Source organism: Mastacembelus armatus, chromosome 7 (genome assembly GCF_900324485.2).
Source record: "Mastacembelus armatus chromosome 7, fMasArm1.2, whole genome shotgun sequence".
NCBI lineage: Eukaryota > Metazoa > Chordata > Actinopteri > Synbranchiformes > Mastacembelidae > Mastacembelus > Mastacembelus armatus.
The window spans coordinates 2,775,678-2,799,741 of record NC_046639.1 but is presented as its reverse complement, the minus strand read 5'-3'; the positions used below and the strand labels follow the sequence as shown (position 1 = coordinate 2,799,741).

The 24,064-nt window shown below is 37.2% G+C and overlaps 1 protein-coding gene across 1 annotated transcript; it reads right to left on the bottom strand.

Moving 5' to 3' along the window:
- Nucleotides 1-12,058: 12,058 nt before the first annotated feature.
- LOC113146011 (deoxynucleoside triphosphate triphosphohydrolase SAMHD1-like) lies at nucleotides 12,059-23,571 on the bottom strand (the record flags this gene model as incomplete). The annotated part of the gene is made up of 14 exons (XM_026333202.1): nucleotides 12,059-12,192; nucleotides 13,145-13,288; nucleotides 13,418-13,552; nucleotides 13,681-13,773; nucleotides 14,043-14,173; nucleotides 15,977-16,092; nucleotides 16,241-16,332; nucleotides 16,419-16,533; nucleotides 16,895-16,995; nucleotides 17,104-17,259; nucleotides 21,149-21,267; nucleotides 22,059-22,174; nucleotides 22,386-22,546; nucleotides 23,563-23,571. Coding segments are annotated over 14 exons (1,515 nt in total), but the record flags the coding sequence as incomplete, so codon positions are not given.
- Nucleotides 23,572-24,064: the final 493 nt, after the last annotated feature.

The following is a 24,064-nucleotide window of genomic DNA, read 5'->3' as shown; positions in this document are numbered from 1 at the left end:
CAACAGCCTGCCACTAACTTCAGCATGTAATGCTTCTGCATATGGAAGTGGTGCAGTTATTCAACACACTATGCTAAATGGGGAGAAACAACCTATTGCTCATTGCTCATTGTTGCTCAAGACACTATCCCCAGCAGAAAAGAAATATCCACAGATGGAGAAAGAAGATCCAGGACTGATTTATAGCACCTGTGGGATGGACATATTAATCTGGCTAATTACTGACCATCACCCCATCCTGACATTGTTTGGTCTACATAACAGTGGTAAGAGTAGTACTACAAGTGCCTATGTTAGCAGCAGCATGTATTCAGTGACGGGCAATAATATTATCAGCATATGATAATTAAATTGTCTCCTACAAATCAGCAGAACAAAGCAGTGCAGATGGACTTCCTCGTCCTTCATCTGAGACCAGTTGACACATGAACCACTATGAGTTTAGCTGTAGTTCTCTAGCTGCCAATGGAGTGTCTGCAGGAAGTCTCAGTGACACACAAATATCAAGGGCACCATGTACAGTGAGCCTACAGCTGATCTCCATGGCATTTGTGTACTATTTTTGGTGGCCCAACCTTGATGGTGATGTGAAGAAAATTTGTGAAGAATTTGAAACCTCTTTTGACTCAAGGATGTGTTTCAACATATAAAACGTTGAGTTCCACTTTGTAGCACACTTCTGTTTGAGCTTTAGCTCTGGCAACCCCAGCTGTCATTGGGAGGATTTTAGCTCCTCTGTGCACCATGCTTCTGTAGCCTGGAGAGACTCATTTTCTATTCAGTTAATTAGTTTGGAATCTCATGAGTTGAGATTGAACTCATGGGGCCAATGGACACAATGGGTGGTGCATTTAATTCACCTCCAAATTTTTGGCTATTTGTGACATTTATTTGGGTCGTTCCTGGTGTGTAAAGGCCTTTAGAGCTGACTCCTTTGTAAATATCACCAGAAGCTGAGACAGGTGGTTCTGACTCACTGGCAGAAGTGGTTGATGGGGAAAACTGCACCAATCCCCAATAAACTGTTTATTATACCATGCAGCTTGCAGTACTTCTTGAGCCTAAACCGGTGGCTCTGAGGTCCATGTGCACTCCTGGAATAAGACTGTTACAATAGTAGTAGTGAACTGTGACTGTACACTTATATTTCCACAATAAACAGTGATGTTTAAACACTGAAGCTAATTTGTTTTTGGAAGTAGACAAAGGTTCTTTAACAGCATGTTATGGATGATAATGTGGTGTATTCAACATATTTCAAAGGCATATGAGAGGCATGTTCATTGTTGCTTTTTGGACCACAAGGGATTCAGTCATTTTGGATTTGTTAGTTCCACATACAGTTTGACCTAAACAGACAAGATGGTGCAGTAAAGTTAGCAAACACTACGTTGCATGAGACCATTAGGCACCTGAAAAAACAAAACAAAAATTGGACTCACCTACTTTAATTATGACTCAAGACATTATATGTATTGTATTAAACACATTAAACACATCCAATTCTCACACACTAGTTTCTCTACATTCCATGTTGTGTTACACAAGCCATGCCAAAGAATTATTTATGCAAGGCAGGGCAGGTTTATTTGAATAGCACAATTCATACACAGAATAAATCAAAGTGCTTTACAGAAATAAAAGACAAGTTAAAAGTACATAGGCAAAAATCAAAATAAAAAACAGCAAATAGTAGAAGATTAACTTGAAATGAAACTAAAGGAGAATCAGTGTCATATTCAGAGCTAAAAAGAAAAGTTTTTAGCTTGGACTTAAACATCATCAGAGATGAGGCTTGTTTAACATCATCAGGAAGACTATTCCAGGACTGTCCCTGATGTTCTCAGTGTTTGAGATGTTTCGTATTACTAAATTCACAGGGGCCCCTCCAACCAGCATTCAACACCCTTATATAATACATAATTTGACACTAACAAAAAATGTGAAATGTAAATATTTTTTTATTTAAAAAGTGCACATGTTTTCCAAATAACAATATAAAGACTAAATTCAAAAATAGAATTCTGAACAATAAAAACATAACTAATTAAACAAATGGATTGTCCAAGTTAGTGATTTTCAGCCTGATAGCTGAGCAAACAGGTCACACTAAGCTGCTCTGAGCTAAATTAACTACTTCATTTTTTGCACTACTCACCACTGTCTTACTTTCTTTTCTCCTCTTCCTCCTTTTTCTTTTTGGTTTTGTCACTGGCAGACGGATAACTTTGCTTCATTTTTCCTCACTTTCTCACTCTCATTTATTTATTAACTTAAATATAACTTACCGTTATACTTGCAAGAGTGAGAGGTGGGGGTGGGTCTGCTTTAGGGAGTTCTGCACCGGCCAGTGTTATTGCAGACTCTCCACACTGTCAGTCACTGTTGTAGTGATTCAAAGTTGGTCTGCCCTCGGGGGCCCCTTCTGACCTGGGGCCCCAAGCATTTTCCTAGCTTGCCTGCTGGCACTCAGCACTCACCTCTGCATATGGCACCTACATGTGAAAGATGTACTGTGGTGCTGAGCCATAAAGAGACTTATACACAAGCAGTGCTGTTTTAAAGTCTATTCTCTGAGAGACAGGAAGCCAGTGCAGAGATCTGAGAACAGGAGTAATGTGGTTGTACTTCCTGGTTCTAGTCAGGACCCGAGCAGCTCTGAATGTACTGCAGCTGCCTTACAATTAATAAAATTCAAGTCTGAGTCCATGATTAGATTTCTAATCTGATTTTTCGAGGAAAAGACTTAGTTTCTGTGGCCCAATGACAATTACTTCACCCTTGTCTCTGTTTATTTGGAGAAAGTTGTTTTACATCCACACATTGATCTGTTCAAAGCAGTGACACAGTGAATCAACTGGTCCATATTCACCTGCTGTGAGTGATATGTAAATCTGAGTGTCATCTGCATAGTACTTTAATTCTCAGATCAATTATATCTCATTTGAGAGCCTCACTCTTAGTCTCTCACATCCAAACTGGAAAACACAAAAACCAGTTCTACTTGTCATTGTGTACCGTCCACCTGTCCCTTACTCAGAGTTTTTAACTGAATTTCCTGACTTTCTGTCTGATTTAGTGCTTAGATCAGATAAAGTCATTATAGTGGGAGATTTTAACATTCATGTAGATGTTGAAAATAATGGCCTCAGCATTGCATTTAATTCTATATTAGATTCAATTGGTTTCATTCAAAATGTTAATAAACCCACCCACTGTTTCAATCACACCCTTGATCTTGTTCTGACCTATGGCATCGAAATTGAACATCTAATAGTTTTTCCCCCAAATCCTGTTTTGTCAGATCATTTTTTAATAACTTTTGAATTTAAAATGATGGATCATGCAGCGTTTGGAAGAAAATTCCACTACAGCAGATGTTTATCCGACAACACTGTTAATAAATTTAAGAAAATGATTCCATCTTTATTTACATCTATGCCAAGTATAAACATAGTGGAGGGCAGTTGCTTCAATCCTACTCCCTACCAAATTGATCATGTTGTTGACAGTGCTGTAACCTCACTGCATGAAATGCTTGATTCTGTAGCCCCTCTGAAAAAGAAGTTAGTGAATCAGAGAAGACTAGCCCCATGGTATAATTTACATATTCGTACCTTAAAGCAGGCATCACGAAGGCTGGAAAGGAAGTGGCGTTCCACAAACTTAGAGGAAATTTTTCTAGCCTGGAAAAACAGTCTACTAACATATAAAAAAGCTCTCCGTAAAGCCAGAACTGCATACTATTCATCACTAATCGAGGAAAATAAGAACAATCCCAGGTTTCTTTTCAGCACTGTAGCCAGGCTGACAAAAAGTCACAGCTCTGTTGAGCCCAGTGTTCCCTTAGCTCTCAGCAGTGATGAATTTATGAGTTTCTTTACAAATAAAATCACAACTATTAGAGATAAAATTCAGCAGATGCTTCCTATACCTGTAATAAATGAATCTTCTACTACAGTAGCTCTTGAATCATCTGTAGGACCTCAGTTGTGTTGAGAGACTGCTTCTCTCCCATAGATCTCTCTGAATTTACATCAGTAGTTGCTTCATCGAAATCATCAACGTGTCTCTTAGACCCCATTCCGACTAGACTGCTTAAAGACACCCTGCCATTAATCAACTCATCTTTATTGGACTTGGTAAATTTATCTCTAGTATCAGGCTACGTACCACAGGCCTTTAAGACTGCAGTAATCAAACCTTTGCTCAAAAAGCCTAGTCTTGATCCAGGAGTCTTGGCTAATTATAGACCAATATCCAACCTGCCATTTATTTCTAAAATCCTAGAAAAAGCTGTTGCTAAGCAGCTATCAGACCACTTACACAGGAATGAACTATTTGAAGATTTTCAATCAGGATTTAGAGCACATCATAGTACAGAAACAGCACTGTTGAAAGTTACCAACGATCTTCTCTTAGCCTCAGATAATGGACTTGTTTCAATACTTGTCCTCCTAGACCATAGTGCAGCATTCGACACCATTGACCACAATATCTTATTACAGAGACTGGAGCATGTGATTGGTATCAGAGGAACAGCGTTAAAGTGGTTCCAATCCTATTTATCGGACAGATTCCAGTTTGTTCATGTCCATGATGAACCTTCCACACGAACAAAAGTTAGTTATGGAGTTCCACATTCTGTTCACCCTGTACATGCTTCCTTTAGGATATATCATTAGGAAGCACTCTATTAATTACCACTGCTATGCAGATGACACTCAGTTATATCTATCTATTAAACCTGTTAACACAAACCAGTTAACCAGACTTCAAGCCTGTCTAACTGACATAAAGGCCTGGATGACCAGTAACTTTTTACTTTTAAACTCGGAGAAAACAGAAGTCATTATATTTGGGCCAAAAAATCTCAGAAATAACTTTTCTCAAATAATAGCTACTCTAGATGGCATAACCCTGGCCTCCAGCACTACTGTAAAAAACCTTGGAGTTATTTTTGACCAGGACATGTCCTTTAACTCACACATAAAACAAATCTCTAGAACTGCATTCTTTCACCTGCGCAACATGGCCAAAATTAGGAACATCCTGTCTCAAAATGATGCAGAAAAACTAGTCCATGCATTTGTTACCTCAAGGCTAGATTACTGTAACTCATTACTATCTGGATGTCCCAATATCGCCATAAAAAGCCTCCAGTTAATCCAGAATGCCGCAGCCAGAGTCCTGACAGAAACTAGCAAGAGAGATCATATTTCTCCTATATTGGCTTCTCTTCATTGGCTCCCTGTAAAATATAGAATAGAATTTAAAATCCTTCTTCTCACATACAAATCCCTTCATAATCAAGCTCCTTCATACCTTAAAGACCTCATAGTACCATATTATCCCAATCGACCACTTCGCTCTCAGAGTGCAGGTCTACTTGTGGTTCCCAGAGTTTCCAAAAGCAGAATGGGAGGCAGAGCCTTTAGTTATCAAGCTCCTCTCCTATGGAACCAGCTCCCAGCCTGGGTTCAGGAGGCAGACACTCTCTATATTTTTAAGGATAGACTTAAAACCTTCCTCTTTGACAAAGCGTATAGTTAAGGCTGGCTTCAGGCAACCCTGAACCATCCCTTAGTTATGCTGCTATAGGCCTAGACTGCCCGAGGACCATCGGTGCACTGAGCTCCCCTACCCTAACCCCCCCCTTTCCCTTCCCCTCCCCTCTCTTCTCTCCTCCCACCTCATGTATATTCCACCATTGAATGTTACTAACCTTGTGCTCTCTCTCTCCCCTAGTTTGTGCTCTCTCCCTTTCTCTCTATTCTCTCTGTACCTTCTGCAGGTGTCCCTGGTCCTGGAGCTGTATATCGCTGATGTGCAGTTACTGGTCCCACCAACCTGCAGTGTCTATTTGTTGTTTATTGTTGCTGTTCTTTTCTCTCTGCTCTATCCACTCACCCCAACCAGTCGAGGCAGATGGCCGCCCAAACTGAGCCCGGTTCTGCTGGAGGTTTTTTCTTCCGTTAAAGGGAGTTTTTTCCTCTCCACTGTCGCCAAGTGCTTGCTCATAAGGGAATTGTTGGGTTTTTAGTTTTAGTTTTTGTAAAGTGCCTTGAGATGATTTGTATTGTGATTTGGCGCTATACAAATAAAATTGAATTGAATTGAATTGAATTGAATAGTTATGGTAGGACACATTGTTGCTGCGTATTAACTGGCCTAAAGGAAACATGTAAAGATGGAACAAAGGGGTCCCAAGATGGATCCCTGGGTTTTTATCAAAGTGTTATCTACCCCTCCTTTTGCATACCCAAATTAAACTAGCTGTTGTACTTACATTTTAAGGGTTATATTGTTGAGCTTGGTATCATTGGAAAGAAAACACTTTGTAGTCTATTGTGACTTTATTCAAATATGGCTGACAAGCTTTGGTAATACATCTGGAAATACAGTTTCTACATCTTCTGGCCCACAGATGGGCCCTGGTAGGGCATTTAAGGGAGTATTAGAGATGCCTATGCAGTCCTCTAATCCTTGTAACCAGATCACACAGTCCACGGTATCAAAAGCAGCACTCAGATCCAACAGAATTAAGACAGAGACTCTGCCACTGTCGGTCTTCAGACGAATGTCATGTGTCACCTTGATGATATGGTCCGATAGTTGTTCAGTACTGTGGCATCAAGACTGCTCTTCTTCAGGACAGGCTTGATGAGAAAAACTTCAAGGCAGCAGGTGGATGGACTCAGACTAGAGATGGTCTTGTCAACTGTTTTGTCATTTTCTCCTGGATGGCTGCAGAGTTGTTATCTGTGTAGTGCAGTTTATTGCTTGTTTAATATCCAGAACCTTGTCATTAAAAAATAAGACAAACTCTTTACATTTAGATGTTGAGATTAGTTCTGATGGCAATGGAAACAGAGGGTTTGTTGTCACATGTCCTGATGTTACTGCTGTTGCTGAATTAAACAAAATACATTTCTCCTTTTAGAGTTTCATTGAATACACACAATGTTGGTTTATAAATGTCATATTGAACTTGGAGTTTTAATTCATGATGTTTTCGTTTGGCCTTTCAGAACTCCCTTTTCTGTGCCCTGACCGACTCATCATTTCTCCATGGTGCCTTACTGTTGAATTTAATAAATCAGTTTACTGGTTCTCCAAGTCAAACACTGGTTTCTCTCCATTCCATGTTGTGTCATGCCAAAGAATTATTTTACTCTTGAATTTAATAAATGAATGGACCTTAAGGGATAAAGTCATTTTGGAGTTATCTGTTCCTCGTACAGTTTGACCTGCACAGACAAGATGGCACATAAATTTAGCAAACGCTACATTTGCTAACTTGCATGAGACCATTAGGCAGCTGAAAAAACAAAACATAAATGGGACGCACCTACTTTAATTATGAGATTATATGTATTGTATGTAACAACCACGTCTGATTCTCACACACTTGTTTCTCTACATTCCATGTTGTGTTGGATCACAGTCATGCCAAAGAATAATTTTACTATTGAATTTAATAAATCCATTTACTGGTTTTCCAAGTTTAATTGTCACACTGGTTTCTCTACCTTCCATGTTGTGATCGTCCTAATTTTGTTCTGTTGTTCTCTGTGGTTGTCGACTGACAATGGACCTCACAGCAGTATGAGGCTGTAAACACACCCGTTTGTGTGGTTGTGAAGGTGCGGTACCTTGCATGCTCTTTTGCTGATGATCCTTCAAGCTCTTTGTCTTTCTTTGGCTTAGCCTCTCATCTCTCAAACCCTAACAATGTAGTGTGATGTATATTTAGGAACATTTAAAATACCTTGTTCTGTGATCTGGTCTAACCTCCAGGTCTTGTGTTGTTGCTACATTGTTTCTGTAGCAATGGGTTACTAAGCAATGCCCAACCCTTTTCATCTTGGGACATTGTGCCCTGGGACTGGTGCTCTAACAAGTTGTTGTATTTGGTCCCACTGAGACACAAATGTCTTCTCCTTCCAAGCACTTGTCTTAACAAACAAGCTTTCATCAATGAACAGACCACCAAAGCACGTTTTTACAACCTGAAGTTGATTAACCCTGAGATGGGAAACTCAATTTTTTGGTGTTTTGGTTTCAGAACAGCTGATCAGTTAGTTCAGGTGACTCTGAGTTGATTAATGGAGGAGACACAGAAACTCAGTAGTTTGTTGAAGAAAGCCTGCCAGCGAGCATGTTACTTTCACAGACTGTTACCTCAGTACATAGTAATACATGTTATTAAATATCCCCACTAACCTTTATGGTGTCATGGTAAAAAGCAATGTTAAGCATCTGCTATTCACACTGTGTCTATTGGTGCAAACTGGAGCAAACTGTGCACAGCACAATACTGTGTAGTACAGTTATGAACACAGATGTGGTGACATATGTATTACAACAGTTTAGCAGATTGTATCCTCTCAGAACAGTGGGCTATATGTTGGATCAGTTGACTCTGATTGGTGGTGTTTCAATAGATGGTGCTTCTCTTCTCGTCAATTCCAGAAACCAGCAGTGCAAATTTTGCTGGATTATAGCAACCAGACGCCAGTTTAAAATATTCATCAGACTGAAATCTGTTGTAAAACAGAACAAGAGCATCTGTTGTTCAGGTGAAATTGGAACAATTTAATTTAAGGATTAATTTTATTAAGGTGAGTTATTTGGCAGTCACTGGATGCCTTTCAGATGACACTTAGTGTCTTGTCACTCTCCATATTGTCTTGCATCCAGATTCTACTTAGATTGTTAAAGAACACAGTTCATATGATTAAATACAGATATGCCAAGAAATGTTATATTATATTGACACATACTCCAGGTACAATATTTCCAGAGTTCATAAACCTTTTCAATCAAACTTTCAAATCCAAACCTTTCCCACAGAAGGATCTAACTTTTTTGCTGCTCTCCTTACACCATCTTCACTTTGAGTAACTTAAATTTAGCTTTTTATTCAGACGTCCACACCATCTGTCCAGATTTATGAAGTATTTATCAAAAGAAATGGAATCATTTAAAACCAAATACTAGAAATGTCAAACTGGATTATGAAGTCTGTAAATCCAGGCATTTAATTTCAATATTAAGCATTGCTAAAACTCAAAGCTCTAACTTTTCTTTTTCCCATTTATCAACAATTTGTAATAAAACAAAAAATACAAACATTAAAATCCAATACATTTAATATTTGTGTGTAATATGGTGGTTTTGGATCTCTGAGATTTAAAAACAAATCTGTTGTTCACACAGTTTACACAAAAATATTTGATCTCAGGGAAAGGAAAATATGATAAATATTGGATCTTTGGGGTTTTTGTTCACAGCATAGAATCTATACCCAAAGACATAGATGTGACATTAAGTTACATTAATATCTTCCTGGTCACAGATGGAGAAACTGTGTATGATTCCCTCTAGTGTTGGACAAGGTCAACTACACAAAGATAAAGGGAAAAGAAGCTTTATTTCAAATAGAGCAGGTACAATCTGTTTTCAAACCATCTGACTATGAGTAAAACTAGTTAATTAACCTTTGTCAGGTTTCCCTTTAGTCCCATTACATATTCCTGATCTAATGAACACACACTGAGCAAAACACAAAGCTACTCAAACTTTGTCACACAGATGTTACACTGAAAATGTGAGTTCAGCTCTGTAGTAAAACAGTTGTGATCATATTTGTAATTGTACTAGTAAAAAATGATTCATCTCAAATCAACACATTGTTCTTTCATAATGATTGTGATAATTTCAGAAAGTTGAATAATTCAAAGGAAAAGGAAGAGAAAACATATTTCACCAATAAAAGAGAAACAAACATCTAAAAATGAACAGTGACTGTGTAACAATAAATGATGTGAGGGAAGATACAAGTTACAACCTCAAAACATAACTTTGGTCAAAATGTCCTTGAAATTCAAGATAAAATATAAACAGACTATGTTAACTCACATAATAAAAAGTAAAGTTAAATTTCACTAAATACTCAGCAGTCCCTACAAGATCCTATGACTTCATCAAAACAGCTCGGCCTTGTGTTAAAACCCAGTAATACAATACGGTTAAGAACAAGTTTCATGCGTGGGCCATATTTCATTATATTTTTATAACTAAAAATGGACCACGAGCCACAGTCGGCCCACGGGACGTAGTTTGGACACCCCTGTTCTAGGCTCTTCTGCTGTGATATTAAAAGTGAAAAGCCTGAATCTGATCTGTCTTGATATGCAAATATTTAAAATAGACAGTCAAATATATTTAAGCTAAATCAAGACACCAGTTCCATCTGACAGTTTTTGTCTCACTCATTAGTTTATAAATAGCTTTTAGATAACTACATAGGCTTTTGTAATTCACCTGCTAAACTGTATAAAGTTGGATCAAAATCAACACTTTATTGTCATTGTCATAATAACAAGATATTGTTAGTGTCACACACTGTATAGCAAGGGTGTTAATGTTAATGTTAATCAATCATGAAGAAACAACACACAGAGAGAGAGAGATATCTACAGACCTGTCAGCTTGGTGTAGGCCTCCATGTCATCTATGGCTGTGGAGAGTTGCATGAATGGATCAGCTTTTAAAAAAGCATCACTGATCCTGGATAAACACACCAAACATAATATGACCTTTGAAAACATATTTCAACATAAGAAAGTGACTCATAAAGCAAATGAAATCATCTAAATTGGGCAGATGAACAAACACAATGTTGTACAGTAACAACATAAGATTAGTAGCTACTCACATAATATTTCATCAGAGAATGTTTGATTTAGATGATATATTCAGTCTTTTTAATTTTACATCGAGGAACATTATTCTTAAAATGTTTGACAATTTGTTGATGCAGCTTTTCACAGATTGGTGAACCTCTGTCCATGTTTACTTCTGAGAGAGTTACGTTTTGAGGTGCTGGCAGGAGGAAGGAGTGACAGGACCCAAATGCAGGACAGAGAAGTTTATTAATTACCCTGGATGTCCCAGGGCTCGAGAAAAACACAAATTCAACCGTAGCGGTTACATACGATCGCTGGCAAAACGGCGTTGCATCATATGTGGCGTCCAACAAAACTAAACAGTCTCAAACACAGATTAATGCTTCTGCAACCAGACAAAGGAAGACCGGGAGAACTTATAGAAAGCTGAAACAGGTAATTGGAGACAGGTGTGAATAATGAGTGACAGACAAAGCTGCTGGAGACCAGAACAGGGGAAACAGGAAGACCACACAAAATAAAAGTCCTCTGGCAGTAAGGCCCCAAGGGGACTCATGACAGAGAGACTCTGACTCTCTAAAATACTCTTTTTATACCCAATCATGTTACTGGACATATACACATATACTTCAGAGAGAAAAGAGAAAAGAAGCTTTATTTCAAATAGAGCAGGTACAATCTGTTTTCAAACCATCTGACTATGAGTAAAACTAGTTAATGAACCTTTGTCAGGTTTCCCTTTAGTCCCATTACATATTCCTGATCTAATGAACACACACTGAGCAAAACACAAAGCTACTCAAACTTTGTCACAAACAATGTTACACCGAAAAAGTAATGTAATATATAGAGTACAATAAAACAATTATGATTATATATGTAATTTTACAGGTAATATATTATTTATTTCAAATTAACACATTGTTATTTCATAATGACTGTGATAATTTCAGAAGATAGAATAATCCAAAGGAAAAAAAAAGAGAAAATACAGCACCAATAAAAGAGGAATAAAAACATCTAAAAATGAACAGTGGCCGTGCAACAATAGATGATGTGAGGGAAGATACAGTAAAATACAAGTTACAACCTCAAAACATAACTTTGGTCAAAATATACTTGAAAAGCGAGATAAAATATAATCAGACTATGTTAACTCACATGATAAAAAGTTAAATTTGCAGTCCCAACACCTGAATTATTGACTTTAAGTGACAGACACCATTACACATGTTGGTGCTTTAAACTTACCTCAGTCATAAAGAATACACACTTGTACTTTGTTTGCAAATTTGACTAAGATCATTTGAAAACTATGCAAAAATAACAAAGGATAAATGTTAGTGATAGCTGAATAAAACAATGAACTGAAATACACTGATTTCCACTGCTCATCATCAGTGTTTTTGCTTTCTTTCAGGTTTCATCTCCACCATCCACATCTTCAGCTTCACTGATTTGCATTTATTCATTAATTTTCCTCAGGATTGAATCCATGCTGCAATAGAAAACACAGCAGTGCATTAGAATTAACAAAGAAGTGCAGAGTATCTGGTGATACAAGACTGCAGTGCAGTGCAACAAAGCAAAACAAAACATTTAGATTATGCAGCTAAATTTTCTTTGGCTAAATTGCAAAGTTTAGGGCTGTGGACTGGTGGTCATTAAAAACAACATATGTGATGACACCACCTTAGGATTTAACACATATTTTATGTATACATTTATACAAAGTTTTAAACTCTGATGTTACAGTTGAACTGGAGTCTGAAAACTGTCTGTGGTTTATTGTTAATATTGTTGCTGTCATTGTTGATTGGTGTTCGTTGTTTTAAATGTGTTAGAATTATGTCTAGGACTTCGGTCGGCTCCATCTATTTGTTAGTGCTGCATAAATAAAGTGTTAATTTGAAAAGTTAGATTCAGTCATCCAGATAAGTGCATGTTAAATTAGAGCATCTCATCTCCACAGTCAAAACTACGATCTGTTGATTTTCCTTTGGCTACATGTAAATGTCCAAAGACAGAGCACAGTTTTGGACCTGAGCAGAGGGAGAGCGTCTGGTGGAAAGCTATGAGGAAAGGGAGATTTGATTTGGATGGAAGGTAACTAGGCAAAAGCAGTAAAAATACAGGTAGATGGATGGAGGTGTCAAATTAAATATATAAATATCTCATTTAAATTCTTGATGTCACCACAGCTGAATGTCCACGGTGTTGATATGATGATAATTTGACTAATCTCTGCTGAATAAGTAAATAATCCTGTGCACAGCTAAATGTTCATACATCGACCAGGACACAGAGCTGGAGCAGAACATTAAAGGAATTCCAGTAAACAAGGGATGACTAGATCATTTTCATGTATCAATAGTTATTATAATCCCCATAGGTTTATCATTGACATCACTAACCTATAACATATTTAATAAAATAATTCTAAATATTACCTTGACTATATCAAAGACTTTGTTTTCGCACCACTGGACAAAGTGCAAATACATTTTCTTCTTCTCTTGCCTCTGGGCAATCTTCCTCTTCTGCTTGTCAGTCCTCTTCTGCATTGTAGTCCTCTTACAGTAAACTCTAATAAACTGCAAACAGAAGGACATTGAGAGAAGCTTGGACACTTTACAAAAAACAAAACAAAACTGTTGCATAAATATGAGAAGGAAAATATAAGATATACACACAGCTCATGTTGTCATTGTTTTAGTTCTGACCTTGTGTTGGGGGATCTGGACCTTGTGTTGGTTGCCCTTGCCTGCTTTGTCAGGATCATGCTTGCTGTAGTAATATATGTTGTTGATGCATTCCATGGATTTCTTGTCTTGCACCCCATGAGCGATAGTATTATCCTAAAACATAATGATGAGAGAGAAGCCTGTTTTATATTTAACAGTAAAGGCAAAATCTTACAAATTCACTGCTAATCAAAATTAGATTTTAGAAATGTGAAGTGAAAGTAAGTTAATTAAAGACTCACCACAATTACAAAGTCCTCAGGGTCCAGCTTGTTATTGTCAGCAGGTCCTGTAGCAGCTAATTCCTCTTTCCATTCGGAATAAGGAATATCACTCTGTGAGACGGCAGAAAAAAGGAGGAAGGAGCAACAAGAAATAGATTTATTGCATCATGACAACACACTGTTCACATTAATTCTTTAAATTTAGAAATGTTTTCTTTTATATGAATCCTAAAGGTTTTTCAGGTGTTTAAATGTGTCTGTCAACACATTTAACAAGTTTAATGTGAAATCCAGGTACAACAAGGATGCCAGCAATATAAAATGATGCAGGAAAATAAAATAATACACACAGTTCTGTGTCAAGCAACATTAATACGTACTGTGGAGGGCATCTCAACCTTACATTCACCCAGAAACACGTAGAGTTTTCGAGAGACGATCCTCTCTAGAATCTCCCTTGCTGGTCCCAGGCCATCAGAGGAAGAGTTGAGTATTTGTTCAAACACATTATCTACAGGACACAGAGTCAGAGTAGGAGACAGGACAGAACAAGATCACAAATTCATTTCTGACCAAGAAATAATTGAGAATATAAACTGAATAATTTACACAGCAAACAACTAATTATATTATATTAATTATATTTCTTGACCATGAAAATACTTTTACAAAATAAACTTTAAGGCTAAGATTTGTTCTGACACTGACTCCAAAGTAGCAGAGTGTCATGGAGGGATCGAGTAAAACTGAGACAAGAATAATCTACTGTAAATGAGTTTATCCTGATATATAATCTAAAAATCAAACTATTACAAAATTGTACAAATATTCATGTGCAGGTGTTTCTATTTAATGTATTGTTATAAAATCAAAGTTAATGTAACCTGGTTGTTACACTCTTTCAATATAGGACATGAGTCAAAGGTGGTGCTGTGGCCTGTGATGACTTTAGATGGAGCAGTAAAGTCAGAGGACTCAGGGAGATTTTCATTCACTCTCTCCAAATATCAGTTGTCATGTTTAATAAACATGTTGATTAGTTCTCATCTTAGGTTCTTCTGTTGTGATGTTTAAAGTGAAGACATACAGACTAAATTAAAACAATAAAGACCCTGTTGTCATACTATTGAATATGTGTTATCAGCATACATCAGTAGGTGTAGTAGGAGCCTCCTGCACCTATGAGAGTCAATGGTGATTAACATTAGCAACTGACAAATGAACGTTTTGTTTGTTTTAAGACACCAGTCTTATTTTTTAATTATACTAGAGGAATAATTAGTTCTACACAAGAACACAAGGAAAATGCATTTTATTTTCATTTCCAATGTCTTCTACATTGACCATAGTGAGGCTGCTGACTCAGTGATGTGATTGAGAGACCAGTTAAAACTATTTTTGTCTCACTTTTGCATTTATCTCCAGCAGGTTAGATCACAGAGCTCACAGGGCTCTGAAAACAGGCTGTAAGGCAGCTACAGTACATTGAGAACGCTGCTGCTTGGGTCCTGACTAGAACCAGGAAGTACAACCACATTACTCCTGTTCTCAGATCTCTGCACTGGCTTCCTGTCGCTCAGAGAATAGACTTTAAAACAGCCCTGCTTGTGTATAAGTCTCTTCATGGCTCAGCACCACAGAACATCTCTGACATGTTGGTGCCATGTGAACCATGTCGGACTCTGAGAACATCAGGGACAGGCCTTCTGCTCGTGCCCAGAGTCAGGACTGGAATAGTCTTCCTGATGATAGACAGGCCTCATCTCTGACAATGTTTAAATCTTTTTAGCTCTGCAATATGACACATGACAACTGAGACTATTTTAAAAGCACTTTGTATAGCACAACTTATACACAGTAATTCAAATAAACCTGCCTTGCCACTTAGTTCATAAATAGCTCTAGATAGATAGAAAACTATGTAGGCTCTTGTTGTTAATAAAATGTTCAGTTGTATAAATAAAGTTGGATTTATAGTCATAAGGATTAAATCAACTCCATTCATAGATGATAATTATAATTATGATGCATTTCGTGCAGGACCAAGACTTCTGTGTGTTCTACCCCACATGGTAACTCAGGCTGTGATGTCAATTGCTGAACATCTACAGTTGATTTCTTTGTGTGCAGTTAAATGTCTGGTAGAACATGTCAGAACAGTCAATTCAGGACATTCATTAAGTCAATTCATGTCACATTGATGTGGCACATATTAAACATGGCACCAACCCTGCCCACTGTTCCCTGTGTCATAATGTTAATCAATCATGAACAAACAACACAGAGAGAGAGAGAGAGAGAGATATCTACAGACCTGTCAGCTTGGTGTAGGCCTCCATGTCATCTATGGCTGTGGAGAGTTTGAACATCTTCCCTCCTGAACCTTCAATCTGGATGAATGGATCAGCTTTTAAAAAAGCATCATTGATCCTGGATAAACACATTAAACATAATGTGACTTTTAAAGACATAGTGCAACACAAGAGAGTGACTCATAAAACAAATTAAATAATCTAAACTGGGCAGAAGAACAAACACAATGTTGTACAGTACCAACATAAGATGAGTAGATACTCACATATTCTCTATGATCTTTGTCACTTTGTGCTGATAGGCTCTTCTGTGGAGACCAGTCCGTGTGTTGAACATGTCAATCAGATTCCACTCTTCCTGTTGAGACAATTTGTCTGTAGTTTAGTCATAACTAATCAAATAATACATTTCTGTTTAAAAAGAAAGATCAACATCATCAGCACCTTGTCTCTGGAGCATATGTTTTTATGTTTCTGCCCATCCACCTCACACACCCTGGCAAACTCCAGAAAGCGGCGATGGTCAAAATTATTCTGGATGCCCAGGTGGTGGCTGTCCCTGAGAAGAAATAGACAGAAAATATCTGGAGACATGTCTGTGGAGATTCTCAGTGATCCTGGTCATGGTGGTCTGTGTCTAAAAGAGGCTGAAAGTTGACAAATGGACTTGCTGAAGATTCTCCTCAGATGAGAGATAAAATGTCTTCAACTGAAGATGTTTCATTTCTCATCCAAGAAGCTTCTCCACTTCTGACTGAAGAAAATTAGGTTTATTTTTTTAACTTCAAAGCATGCTGGGAAAAGCTGCAAATGTGATAAAATATATAAACTACAATTGTTCATGGGAAATAATACATATTAGATCATCACTCTGCATCAAAAAGTAAATTATTCTACAGTAGCTGTTCATTAAACCTCACCTGGCAAAGTAGTCAAACTTGTCCACATCAACGCCGTTTGTTGAGTTTGACACAATTTCATAGAGGAAGGACTTTTCCTGTCCTCTGCCTTTATGTGGCCACTGTGGAGATGAAAACACAATAGTCACATTAGACAGAGTCTGAGGAAACTCTATGTTTATCTATATATGTTTATCATTGAGAAGACTGACTAATTTCAGATGACTTACATCAGGTGTATCTGTTTCCTTGGTTTGACCTTTGGGGTCAATCATCTCCTTAATAAAGGTCACGTCCTGATCTGTAAGATGGTATTCTGACATCTCCTCTTCCACCTCATCATCTTCCATCAGGTAGTCAAACATCTTTACAGAGGCCTCCTCATGCTGCAAGATACAAATAATACATTGATATAAGTGTGTGCATGGCCAGAGTTTCAAACTGAATTAAACACATGATGCACTGCTCAGGCAGACAAAGCATTTCTTTGCAAAAACATGACATGTGATGGATTTATATAGGACTGTCTCATCACAGCAAATCTGTGGCCATAAATGACACTTGTAATGGTGTAAGCTCACGATCCTGTGGGTGCTGCAGGGTCAGAGCACTCAATGAAATTAATGAGCACCAAGGTGTAAAAATTTGTCTTGCACATAGTCTCAAATCTGAGTCCATTGTGTCGAGGACAAACTCTATAAAAGTCCGCTAATGAGGAATCTTGCTGCAAAATACTTAGAAACAGTTTAGTCAGTAGTTTAGTCCATAGTCTACATGGATCATCACTCATTATATGAAATACTTTATCTAGATTATAGAAATGATATGATAAAAGTGCCTACAAACGTGTTGGTGTAGCTGGTATTTCCCACTGGGAAAAACATAAATCAGCACCTATGCTTGTAAATTACATATGACCTGCTATTAAACCAAGTATCAGAGATGCAAAGATTCAGTTTTTCTTTTTTAATAAATTTGCAAAAATTTCTACATTTCTGTTTTTTTCTGTCAAGATGGGGTGCTGAGTGTACATTAATGAGAAAGAAAATGAACTTTTTTGATTTTGGCAAATGGCTGCAATGACACAAAGAGTGAAAAATTTAAAGGGGTCTGAATACTTTCCGTACCCACTGTAAGTCCTGATTCTGGAGAGTTGGGACAAACATGTCTCACATAGAAAAGTCATATTTTTGATAAAAAATACAAGATATATTTATAATGAAAATATACATATATAATAAAATTTAAAGAATTTTTGCATACATATGTTATTAATTATTGTTCTGTCGTTAGAAAGTACATGTTCTTGTCTTCTCTATGTAGTAACAATATACAACTGCCAAAATCCTCTATAAATTAGAAATATATGTATCTAAGGAAAAACATATAAACATATAAATGCATTAAAAAATAAAAAAAACTAACTTTAAACAATATCTTCTATAATAATAAGCCTATTAAAGTTGTGTCCTCATTTTCTGTCAGCACCCTTCTCATTTTTTTATCATGCTAACTAAACCAGGAAATAGTATGGTCAGTAATAGCCATGAGGACACCTCCTGTGTATGATGAATGCAGCAAACTTCATATGCTCTGGTAAGATTTAGTTTTGGAAAATATTTTGGACACATAAAGTTGATATCACTGTGGTCACAGCTTTAATGTGTCTCCCCAACAATGAGAATTAGCTTAAAAACTGCAGTTTGAATTGAGGCATTTTAGTGAGTTTATTTAATTAGCAAGCAGCTAAGGAAAAACTAAATGGCTGCAGTGGAAAGTAAATCTTTTGCATGAGAGCAAAAAACTGTTTTGTCAACACTGTCAGGTTTTATCTCTGACAGAATGTGAAGACCTGAGTTCCCCTGACTTCCGGAGTGGCGCCTTTATTTTGAAGGACCAGCAGGATCCTACTCCTCCTCACGATGGGCGCATTGAATTAACTCACTGATTGTTTTCACCTGTTGTCTGTCTTGTCCCCAGATAAATAGAGCACGCCTGCCTCAGGAAGGTCGCTATCTGTTGTCTTCCTTGACTCCAGCGGTTTATTGTTTGGATCTGGAGCCCATAGAAACGAAGGACACCAGGAAAGTGCTCTTAGCTGAGTCTCTCCCTACTTCCCTGTTTTTTGACCAGGACTAATGTTTTTGTGTCACGAATATCTAGAGGAGAAGTTCTCTTTTTTTGGCATTCAGTCCCGACCAGAGTCGGTTCCGTCTTGTTTTTGATTAAGTATTCTTGAGATCCCTATTACGGGAGTGTTTGATTTTGTTCAAGTGCCAGTTTTTGAACTACGTGCTCCCTGGTCTTTGTGGTTCTCTCCCCTCCATTTAAAGGTTGGCTGTGAATTAAACCGGATCCCACGACCTAGGAAAACCAGCCTCCGTAAGATATTGCTCTGCGGGCCAAACCCAGTTCTCCCAGACCAATCAGTCGTTACCGGCACGTCCATACCGTGTTTTGGCCCGGCTGAAACCACTCCACTCCAATAAGTCAAATCCAGCTCGACAACACCATCTACTGGTCATTGCCATTCATTACAGTCTGTACCAATAAATGACTCGGTACTTCTAACCTTGTATTCTTGTGTGGGTGATACTGTGCTCCTGACTACCTCCCTGGAACATGACACAGAGATGAAAATCCACCATAAGCTCTTAATGTGGAAATATCATCTTATTTTTGAGCACTGTAAAATGTACCAATGTTATTTCATGGTCTCTATACACACTCAAATATATGTACACATTTACATTATTTAGTCTTTTATAACATAATCTCTTGACCTGTAGAGCATGGACAAGGTGTGTGCTACTTTAATAGCTCACAGCTTTTAAATTATATAATTATATATTAAATTGAGTATTTTAAACCATAAATGCATTAACTATACTAAACCATAAAAATATTTCAGTCATGTCAATCAAATGAAAATCAAGTTTCAGAGTCTATGGATAATTCAGTTTCATTATTGAAATCAAGAATGCCACTGACACAATAATGAAATTATATCTTTCTGACAGTTTTGTTCTTCTTATTATTCCAGTGAACTAATGTGGCTCCAGAAAGGACTGTCAACTTTGACTAAGTTCAAAGACGAGCATTTTTGATAATGTGGTCAAAATATCATCAGCTGCTGTTGTTTTAGCTGTATATTTCTTAAAATTAATCAACAAAATGTTGATCAATGATTTTTTCAACAGCATCAGTGATTGCCAACAATGTCTGTTGCATGTTTTCGTTAATTTTCAAAAAATAGTGGTTAGTCTCTGTCTATAATCTGTTTATATTGTTCATCTGTTGAAGTTAACTGATCTACATCATATTGTCTCATTTGTCAATGAAAAATATCTGATAATTTTAACATTAAAAACAAAGGTAAAAAATAAAAATATTTGGAAATTTAGGTTTTCAGAATAGTGTGAAATATTTTATTACATATCAGAGTTAAAAACTGTTATAATGTGGTTGAGGACTTTACATTCTTGTGGTCCTGAACAAAATTAAACAGTGAACTTCTGAGTCTTATGGAGTTGATACAAATTATGATATGAGCTAGATTATTATTTTCAGAAGAAAAAACAGTTCCTTTGCATGGTTTGATAGTTAAGGCCTGTCTTTCTAAATATAACAATTTCAAATTAATGTAGGTCATATTTTAAAAGCTTGAGTTCTAAAACAGGTTTTGTCCCTTATCTGAAGAATCAGTGACCTATATAACTACCTACTAAAAAGCTAATTGTGCCTTTTAGACTTTCATAAAGAGTTAGAGTTTCATATGAATTACCAGGCAAGATACAAATATTAATTAGTGACATTTAGAGGTTTTGGTTCTGTAGGTGGGATTTGTTACTGTTGGACAGTGCCAGGCAGCTGTTTCTTCCTGCTTCAGGTGTTAATGTTAAACTGTAGTACAGGCTGCTGGTTCAATGGCTTCAATCTTGTAATCAAACTCTGTCACAGAATAATAGCATATTAAATCATATTTCCTAAAGTATCAAGTTTCAAACTAAGATGTGAAGTGATTTTACACATTAGGGTCAGTTTAGTTTGACTAAAAAGGATCTGACCCAGATGACGTCAGTACCTCAAGACAAATTTGTCTTTTGACCACAGTTTCACAGTAACCAATAAATGCTTTTCAGGATTAATCCTAAGCATTTTTCATTGTCATTTGTTCATTTGGTTCAAAACTAGACATGTTTGTGCTTAATTTGTTTGCAGTGATGGTTTGTGTCATTACTATCTTATATCTAGACAACAGAAATTATTTCTTACCTTCCACTCTTTACATTTTTCACATTCTTCATGTTCTCCATGTTCTTTACTTTTTTTAAGTTCTTCACGTGCTTCTTTGATGAACATTCCATCAAACAGATGAGAAAATGGTCCATGTCCTAGACATGAAGAATTAAATGTATAATTACCTAATCTTGATTGTGTGTGAACTTTATAGTGAGACATTTGTGATTATATCTTTTTAGGCTGGTATTAGAAACAGAACTCTACTCAAAATACAGACTCCCTGTTATGATGTGCATTCTCAGTTCCGGTTTTGGTCTCTTATTTTGGTTAGTTTCCTGTTGTTCTCCTCTGTGACCTGGATTAACTTTGTTTCTTGGTTGTTTGTTAGCATGATTACCTTCACCTGTGTTAATTAATCTTCAGTTTTGTGTTTCCTTTGTTCTCTGTCGGTGCATTAAAGTTAGCTTTGTAGTGATGCATGTAATGCATGTTCGCAACAACTGAAGGAGTGTTTATTTTGTGTCTGTTACGCTGAGTGGCGTTTTTGTTCCAAACACCGAGTGGCGGAGATAATTTTTGTTTCTGTGCCTGGGTCCTGGAAGATCCAGGAAATAAAGAATCGTTGTGTCCTGCACTTGGGTCCTCACCTATCTTCCTTCAGCACCACATCAGTGTTTCATAACACTCCCCTTTGTATAATTGTGTTTGATCACATTTTTATAAAAAGATAGTTTTGTATTAACTCTCCATTTACTGTTTCACTGTTTACTGTTAATATGAATTCACCAATTTCTCTATTTTTATTTGTTTGTTATTTGTAAAAAACAATTTTTAATTGTTTATCTCTGCTGCACCCCCTGGTCATTATATCAATTTTTAATTTTCCAATTTATTTCACTTTAGCTTTTTAAAAATGATCACAGGTAATGTGTGTATTACTCACCCAGGTCATGGCAAAGACCTGCAATCTGCACACAAAGGATGTCCCTGTCATCGATTTTAAGCTCTGGCTGCTTTCTGCTCAGAGTTTCTACAAGTTCACCAGCTAAGTACGCCACCCTGTAGAACACACACCCACACACACACACACACATACACATACACACACACCCACTCCACAATTACTGTACTGTGGTATGGAATGTATATACTTTGGTTTTGGTTTCTAGTTTTTATTAGGTGCTTAATGCAATCTGACCTTCACCTTAACTGTGACTGTGATAATTTCAGAGACATATGTCTGTGTATATCAGCAAACATGCAGACAAACCCAAGTGAGTGTTCAAAGCGGTTGTGAGAAGCTCCAGGATAAACAAAGTAGGCTCCTCCGAGCTGCTTGATGTTTCTCAGTCTCTGGAACTGGGGTGTGTCAATGATTTTGATGAGAAGTGGGTGTAACTCTATGTGTCCATGGATTGGATCATTAAACACCTGGAACAAGAAAGTAAGTAAATAGACAACTCAATCCAATTCTAACACTGAGTGGCGTTTTTGTTCCGTCTGCCTGCCTGTCCGCCGAGTGGCGGAGATAATTTATGTTTCTGTGTATGGGTCCTGGATCTTCCAGAAACATAAATTATCTCCGCCACATGCACAGAAACATAAATTATCTCCGCCACTTATGAAGTGCTGGTAAAACCAGGTCTAGTTGTTTACCCAGTGATGTAAACCAGTCTTCACTATCTTTGGTCAAGCAGCTGATATAGTCCCCTCTTACACCCTACACAGTAAACCCTGTCTTTAAACACGTCACACCTCCAAAAAACAATATGACATCTTTCACACTCCCCTGTTTTTCATTTGACAAGCTCTTCAGCTTTTCTGAGTTGATGTGATGTATACTTCTGTATATTACTTTACCTTTCTGTAGGATTTTCAGACGGTCAATATTTTTGGCAGGCAAAATGAAAAACAGAAAATACAGAAGAGCAGAGAAAATTAAACAGTTAGGTGTATTTTTCAAACATATCTTTCAAGACAAATTGTCAAATTTCAACACACAGCATCTTAGATTAATGAGAGTTTACACTTACCCTGTTGTTGTCTTCACCTCCAGGTTACACTCTGCAATTGTCGCCATCAGTTTGTCCTGTATGGGATTTGGGGTGTGATACCAATGATAATTTGTCTGTGTAAAAAAACAGTTACACATTAGTCCTGGTTACATAGTCTGTGATTCACAGACACATAGAGCTGCACAATATGATTTGAATAGTGTGGGAATATAACAGGACGTCCAGTAAACTTACAACAATAACAACTAAATTGGAAAACACAAGATTTCAGAATACAAAACATAACGGTGCAAGAAATGTCATTTCAGACAAAGCATTTAACAAATTTTAGAGAACATAAATATCTGATGGTTTTATCCTCCATAATCTCAACTAGAAACTCCTTATTTTAAAAAATCATTTTGGATTTGGGCCCTGCGACAGACTGGTGACCTGTCCAGGGTGTACCCCTGCCTTCCACCCGAGAGAGAGCTGGGATAGGCTCCAGCAGATCCCCGTGACCCTGAACAAGGAAAGAGCGGGTATAGAAGATGGATGGATGGATGGATTTTGGATTTGCCAAGTTCAAAGAAACAATTCACTGCAAAATGAGTCAAAATTTAATACAATTTGACCCAGTTGGCCTGAACAGAATTTAAAACTCACCTTTATTTGGTCCTAGTTTGTTGTGGGCACCAGTCCCACTAATGGAAAATAGAGATAAAAGTAACAGGAACAGTCAGGAAATGTCCAGACTATATGTTTAATGAACTAATCAGTGATGGAGAAGAGACGATGCTGGACCTGCTTTTAAAGAGTCTCAAACATCACACACCCACATTTTCACCTTAGTCACATTGATATTTAAATGTCATTTACATAAATCAACAGTGAGTGGACAGACAGGTAGAGAAGTGAAAGTGAAAGTTTATGTAATATCATTTTGTACTTTCAT